The sequence below is a fragment of the Myotis lucifugus genome, unplaced genomic scaffold (assembly GCF_000147115.1).
Source record: "Myotis lucifugus unplaced genomic scaffold, Myoluc2.0 scaffold_1126, whole genome shotgun sequence".
NCBI classification, from domain to species: domain Eukaryota; kingdom Metazoa; phylum Chordata; class Mammalia; order Chiroptera; family Vespertilionidae; genus Myotis; species Myotis lucifugus.
Genome location: NW_005872174.1, coordinates 32,625 through 40,140, shown reverse-complemented (window position 1 = coordinate 40,140; position 7,516 = coordinate 32,625). Strand labels below are relative to the sequence as shown.

At 62.9% G+C, this 7,516-nt stretch overlaps 1 protein-coding gene across 1 annotated transcript in view; it reads right to left on the bottom strand.

Moving 5' to 3' along the window:
- The window catches only part of LOC102424797 (hemicentin-2-like), a gene marked incomplete at both ends in the record, with an annotated part of 105,169 nt that overhangs the window by 65,550 nt on the left and 32,103 nt on the right, over window positions 1-7,516 (bottom strand). The window contains 3 exon segments of the mRNA XM_023748081.1: window positions 1,434-1,520; window positions 2,172-2,426; window positions 4,925-5,052. Of these exon segments, the coding sequence (XP_023603849.1) occupies window positions 1,434-1,520; window positions 2,172-2,426; window positions 4,925-5,052 (470 nt within the window).

Below are 7,516 nucleotides of genomic sequence, written 5' to 3'. Positions count from 1 at the left end.
CAGGGGGCAGCACCCCATCCACCCAAGGGGGAGGCGAAGGTGCCACCCACCGCAGGTACCAGGCTCCCTTAGCTTCCGAGCCCTCCAGCCCACAGTCACAGGGCTGGTGCCCGCCAGAGCCCAGCACTGCCCGCCAGGCAGCCGCCCGCGTGAAAAGGAGGCAGCCAGGGGGCAGGTGCCGGCCAGGGCAGGGCAGTGTTTACCAGAGGGGCTTCCGTTATGCTGATGAGGCCGAAGACGGCCCAGGGGACAGGACCCTGGCTGTGGGCAGCCCGGAGGCACCCAGCACAGGAAGCGGGGCTGGGTGGGTGGGTCCCACCTCCAGAGAGCGGAGCGGCTACTTGCTATTACCAAAGACCGACACAAGGTGGCGCCATGGTCAAGGGCAGGACCACTGAGTCCCTGCAGGTGGGCAGCTCTGCAGACAGGACCCCACAGATCCCACGGGGTGCCTGCCTCCTGCCGGCCTCCCCCTCAGTCCTGGTCCAGAGCCTTCCCTGGGCCCTGTGGTTGGAGGAAGCACAGCTGAGACCAGAACCAGCCCCCAGCTCCTGCCAGGCCTTCGGTAAGCTGCCACCTGCCCCTCGAACACCCCGACACCAGCCTTCCTGAGAGCGCCATCCACACACAGGGCCGACAGCGTGTCCTCTCGGGTCAGAAGGGCCCAAAGCCAAGAGCAGCAACTCGGCGGGCGCGGATCTGCCCGCGCGGCAGGGCGAAGCATTCATTCACTCACATTCGTTTCCTCCACACTTTCCCTCAGGCCCCTGCTATGTGCCAGGCACGGTGCCGGGACCTAAAACTCAGGCTGCCTCCCTGGGCCCTCCCAGCAGCAGCCCTGCGTGGAGGGGCGGGCATGGCCCCATTCTACAGACGAGAAAACCGAGGCTCAGGAAGGAGGTGTCCACCGCCCCAGCGCACACAGCCGGGATGGGTCCACGCGGGGCAGGTGGCCACAGAGGTGGCTGTCACCTCCCACACAGCTGCCGCCCAAAGGGGCCTCGGGGGGGGGGGGCTGGTTTGCTCAGAATTGTGAGTCCATCCTCTGTTCTGGTGCCTGGGGAGAGGCAGGGCCACCGAGCCCCGATCCACAGGGACCTTGGGCCTTCCTCAGCCCCAGCTGCTACAATCCCCAGGTGCAGAGCGGCCGGGGCTTAACTGGGCAGTGGGCTGGGTCACACCATACCACACCTGTGAGCCGCCGTCTGGCTGAGCGGCCTCAGGCAGCTGCCTCACCTCTCTCGGCCTGAACGAGCCAATGCCAATCCCATCCTGTTGGGTGTGGGTGGGATGAAATGCCTGGCGTGGCCCCGGCTAGAAGTGAGGCTGCCCTACCCCCCCTAACCCACGGCACTGCCCACGGCGTGTGACCCAGGGCACTGGAGTGCGGAGGGAAGCCCCTCCCGGCGGGGCCCACCCTGGCCCAGCCTCACCTCTGGCAGGGCACGGCAGGCTGGCGTTCTCTCCTGCCACTCTCTCCAGCAGCCCGCCGGTCTCATCGGCTCCCCAGTGCGGTGGCTCTGGTGGGAGGTGATGGGGCCACACTCACTCCCCCGGCCCAAAGCTGGGTCCAGGGCCATTGGGGAGGGCACCCCCGCTCCAGAGCCCCAGCCCGACATAAGGGGGTGCAAGCCCTGTGCTGCAGCCCTCAGCCTCAGGGTGAGGGAGTCAGGGCCGTGGTGCTGGCTGGCCCCCCACAGGGTGGCCCACGGAGAAGCCACCAGGGCCCCGGGGGCTGGAGAGGCGGGGCTTCCCCTCCAGCTGCGCTTTCCAGGTTTGTTTAAATTCACAGCAGAGGGGATGCTAGCGCCACTAGCCCAGATCTTTCCATGCACCCGGTGCTTTGCACACATTCCCTCGCTGACCCCTCACATATTATCAAACCCATTTCACAGGTGAGAAAACTGAGGTCAGAGAGTGTAAATGACTGGCCTACAGTTGTCCAGCTGGTGAATGGAGGGGGCTAGACTGGGGCCCCGGCTCTGCTCATCAATCACTTCCCCAGTGGACAGAGTACCCACGGGGCTGACAAAGGCTCTACAACGGGCTTGGGGAGGGAGGAAGGCGGGGCTAAGCAGGCCCTGAGCCCAGAAGAGCAGGCAAGCATCTCGGAAGGCCAGGCTGCTGTTGGGAAGGTGGGGAGCGGTGAGATGTGGGGTTCAGGGACTCACCCAGCACCCTGAGCTCCAGCTCCCAGGCGTCTACCCCGGCGCTGTTGGCAGCCTCGCAGCGGTACATGCCGGCGTCAGAAGTTCGGATGGCTGCAAAATGGACGGAGCCCTCGGGCCCCCCGCCCCGCAGGGCCTCCCCATCCTTGGACCAGTTCAGCCTGGGCTCTGGGGTGCCCTCGGCCGCGCAGTTCAGGTCCACAGCTTCACCCGCCAGGACCTTCAGGACCCGCGGGCCTGGCTGCACCTGAGGGGGGACTGACAGGGACATGGGAGGGGTTCAAGGCGGGGGCCCTGGGGGGAGTCACAGAGGCCAGATCCATGGAGAGGACTCCCCCAACCCCCTTCCACCCTCCCTACCCCCCTTTCTTTTTTTTTTTTTAAATTGATTTTTTACAGAGAGGAAAGGAGAGAGATAGAGAGTTAGAAACATCGATGAGAGCGAAACATCGATCAGCTGCCTCCTGCACATCTCCCACTGGGGATGTGCCTGCAACCCAAGCACACGCCCTTGACCGGAATCGAACCCGGGACCCTTCAGTCCCCAGGCCGACGCTCTATCCACCGAGCCAAACCGGTTTCGGCCTACCCCCCTTTCAACGCTCCCCACTCCTCACTCCCCCAATCCCTACCCCTCCCCTCAGCCCCACCCCAAACCCAAGTGCACCCAACATCATTCGAAAACCAACAGCTGGGAAATACGGGGTGTCCCCCCAAAATGTATATACACTTAGCAGCAGATAGCTCAATTGATGCTTCTTTCTTTTCAGATCTAACCCACTGGAATGCATAATCAATCAAAGTGTGTATACCTTTTTGGGGGACACCCCACAATATAGTGCTGGATGGGAAACTGAGGCCGGGGCCAGAGGGACTGACTCTGGGTGGACGGCAAGGTTGGGAGGCAGCACACACAGAGGGGAAGGTTCAAATCCCAGCTCTGTCCTCGTAGCCACAGGACCCTGCACGGCTGGGCCGGAGCCTCCGTGCCCCTCCTCACAGCCGCCAGGGATCGAAACAGCTGCTCGGCCTGGCCTGTCCTGGCGGGGCCCTCCCTCGCTCATCTTCATCCTCCTGCCCTGAGCTCAGGAGGCTGCCGGTGCTCACCTCCTTCCCAGGAGTGTTCTTGGGGCGTCCCCCCTCCCTCTCCTGTGGGCCTTCCCAGGGGCAGGTAAGCTGCTCCCATTTGCATAGTCACCCACACCCTCAGCTGTGTGACCAGGAGCCCGGGAAGCCTCCGGGGGTTTGGCCCAGGGTCCGGGAAACACTTGGACTCCACGGGCCCCCCCGCTCTGGGTGCTGAGCCCCCCTGCTCTGAGTGCTGAGCCCCCCTGCTCTGGGTGCTGAGCCCCCCTGCTCTGAGTGCTGAGCCCCCCTGCTCTGGGTGCTGAGCCCCCCTGCTCTGAGTGCTGAGCCCCCCTGCTCTGGGTGCTGAGCCCCCCTGCTCTGGGTGCTGAGCCCCCCTGCTCTGGGTGCTGAGCAGACGCCTGGGACTGTGGTCTGGGCCCTGGGGGGAGGTCAGGAACACCCACTCCCTCCCAGCTTTGGAGGAAGAGCCGAGAAAGGACCGTTACATGGGAACCTGGCCCCTGGGCACAGATCAGCCCCTGGGCCCAGGACACCAGGGGGTACCTGCCCCGTCCACGCCACCCACACCTGCTGAAAACAGTTACAGCTTCCACTCTGCTGAGTGCCTGATGCCATCGATACCCCTTCTGACAACTACGGGATTTTACAGAGAAGAAAACTAAGGCTCAGAGAGGCCGAGCGGCGGCTCGAGGTCACACAGCGAGGGGGCGGCAGAGTCAGGATTTACCCAGCCCTGCTCCTCACCCTGCCCCCTGCTGCGTGCCCCTCTCGTGGGCCGGAAAACCTCGGCAAACCCTTGAGTCCCTTCTCTCTCTGAGCCTCAGCCTGCCCACCTGTGAAATGGGCAGTTAGCTTAGATCAGGGGGCGGCTTTTTCTGTTAAGGGCCAAACACTCAATATTTTAGGCTTTGCAGACCAGACGGTCTGTCTCAACTGCTCAGCTCTGCCGTTACAGCGAGAGCAGCCGCAGACCAGACGTAAAGGAACTGCAGGCTTCGCGCCAATAAAACGTGCTTCTATGGCCTGAAACTTGAATGTCATACAGTGTCCACACGTCACAGAACATCGCCCTTTCCCCACGCGTTTCCAAATGGAGACACCCTTCTCCGCCCGCCCCGTGGCCAGATGCAAACAGCAGGCGGGCTGGGCGTGGCCCGGGCGCGGCCCGAGGGCCTTGGCTGGCTGACCCCCCTGATTCCTGGGGGCTCTTGGAGATGACAAGCTCCCTGCCTCTTGGCGGAGTGACTCCACCGCCGGCTTCTGTGAAGGGGACCCAGCCCCCCGATGGGCTGGGACCAGAACCCTCTGTGGGTCCCTCCCCACGTCCCCACTGCTGGGCCCTGCCCCCTGCGCTCAGCAACCAAGGGTACAGAGAGGGGTGGAGGGGGACAGGAGGGGGTTGCGTGGGGTCCAGCAGAGGGGGTGGGCAGGGCTACAGGGGAGGGGGTGGGAGGGGTACAGGAGAGGGGGTGGGAGGGATAAAGGAGGGGTGGTGGTGAAAGGAGATGTGGCTTGAGATTGGCAGGAAGTAGGGGCGATGGGGAAGCCTGGAGGCCGCCCTGAGGAGGTGACAGAACTGGCACAGGGAGCTGGGGGAGGGGCACTGAGCAGGCCTGAGCAGTCAGGGCAGAACCATGGGTCTGACAGGAGCCACCAGCCCGGCCTACCTTGCACCCCGAGGACGTAGTGCCGAGCGGCGGACCCGGCGGGGTTACTGGCTCTGCACCGGTAGAGGCCGCTGTCACCCGCCTGCGCCTGGGCCAGACGCAGGGAGCCCGACGGGAGGAGGCGATGCCTGCAGGAGTGAGGGGCACCGGTGAGACCCCAGCCGACCTCAGGCCTCTGGACCCAACTCAAAGCAGCCACCGTCCCCAGGAAGCCTGCGAGGACGAGAGCAGTGCCAGCACCCACCCTCCCCGGCTCCCCCTGCTCCCCCTGCTCCCCCTGCCCCACCTCCACTTCCCTGAACTGCCAGCCAAGCCGGTGAAACAGAGAGCACTGAATTAGGAGGCTGCCAGCTTGGGTTCAAGTCCAAACTCTGAACCTTTCCCAGCTGGACGAAGGAAGTCCCTTTGCCTCTTGGAGCCTCCATTTCCTCATCTGTAGAATGGGCAGCTAAGAGGGACTGGGGCTGGGGAACCGACCCTGCACTGGCTCGACCCCGGGCCCGGCACCGGCACCAGCTCGCTGCTGGACCCCTGCTGACTCCTCTCCTCTAACGCACACACGTGCCACCCCTCGACCCTCCCCTGAGTGGGGGCGGGGTGGGGGATGAGGCTGCATTTGGAGGCCCTTCCCATGGCTTTGGGGGAGCATCTGCCAGCCGGGGGCCCCTGCGGTGAAGTGCCGGGTGCTCTGCAGCTTCTGCTGACCAGCACTGTGCTGGGCCTGAGGAGGAAGCTGTGAGGCCCCGTCTCTGCCCTCCCCCATCCCGCCCACCTTGCTGAGGTCACCTAGTCCCATCCCACAGGGGCCCTTGCAGACATGATGTCACCACCCACATGTGCTGGCTCCTCGCGGCCCCTGCCCCATAAGCAGAGAGGGCAGCTGTGGCCACCGGCCCCGGCTGGCCCCGAGTGCAAGTGGCCAGCAAGGGGGTGGGGACTCCACGGGCCAACGCCCCCGCCTGTGCTCACCAGGCTACAGCTGGGCTCTAGAGCCCGACGTTTCTGGTCCCCACTCCCCTTTCTCAGTTTTCTCCCCGGCAAAATGGGGGTGACGGTCATCCCGTCTCCCAGGCAGCTGCAGGCAAAGTGCTGGGCATGCGCTTCTCCAACAGGTCGCTGCTGCTGCTGCTGCTGCTGCTGCTGCTGCTGCTGCGGTTCACGCTGTATGGCCTGCTGGGCCCCTGCATCCCCATCTGTAAAGCGAGGCAACAGCCCCGTCCAGCCGCCCCCTCCTCCGGGGTGTCTGGGGCACCCAGCAGGCACTTGGGCAAGTCCTCCGAGGACGACTGTACATGATTCGGTGGGTGGTGGTCTCGAGATTCCCAGCACTGGCCCGGGCCACCCTGTCCTGCCATGGGCTTGAGGTTAAGCCCTGCCACAGAGAGGTTAAGGGTTGGGCAAGTCACTTAACCTCTCTGTGCCTCAGTTGTCTCATTTTGGAAAATAGAGGCAACAGTAGTGTTTGTATCCCACACAGAACTGTCCAGACAACGAATGACCTAATTCACAGCCCAGTGCCTGGAACAGACTAGGACGCCACAGAGGTCAGCTGTTACCATGGTGACAACAGTGCATCCATAAACAATCCACAGTGCAGTTTTGTACTGTTTAAAACACATAATGGCATCATGAGTATGTGCATAGGGCTAACCCATTCATTTTTCACTGTTATATAGTATTCCCTTGTGTGATCAGGCCACAGTTGCTTAATTTATTCCCGTTGGGTGGACGTTTAAACACTTAGATATTTTTCTTTCCTTCCTCTTTCCTTCCCTCCCGTCTTTCCTCCTCTTGCTCTTTCACCGCCAGAGCTCTCTGCACAGAGCTGTATGGTATGTCCTCCATGCACAGAGCCGTATGTTGTCCCCCACGCACAGAGCTGTATGGTGTCCCCCACGCACAGAGCTGTATGGTGTCCCCCACGCACAGAGCCGTATGGTATGTCCCCCACGCACAGAGCCCTATGGTATGTCCCCCACGCACAGAGCTGTATGGTGTCCCCCACGCACAGAGCTGTATGGTATGTCTCCCACGCACAGAGCTGTATGGTGTCTCCCACGCACAGAGCCGTCTGGTGTCCCCCACGCACAGAGCCGTCTGGTGTCCCCCACGCACAGAGCTGTATGGTGTCCCCCACGCACAGAGATGTATGGTGTCCCCCACGCACAGAGCTCTATGGTATGTCCCCCACGCACAGAGCTGTATGGTATGTCCCCCACGCACAGAGCTGTATGGTGTCCCCCACGCACAGAGCTGTATGGTGTCCCCCACGCACAGAGCTGTATGTTGTCTCCCACGCACAGAGCTCTATGGTGTCTCCCACGCACAGAGCTCTATGTTGTCTCCCCCCGCACACAGACGTATTGTATGTCCCCCACACACACAGATGTATTGGTGTCTCCCACACACAGAGACGTATGGTGTCCCCCACACACAGAGACATATGTGTCCCCCACGCACAGAGCCGTATGGTTGTCTCCACGCACAGAGCGGTCTGTTGTCCCCTCCCCCAGAGCTGTACGGGGGCTCCCCACCCCCAAAGCTGTATGGTGTCTCCCCCCCACCGTACCTCTATGGGGTCCCCCACCCCCA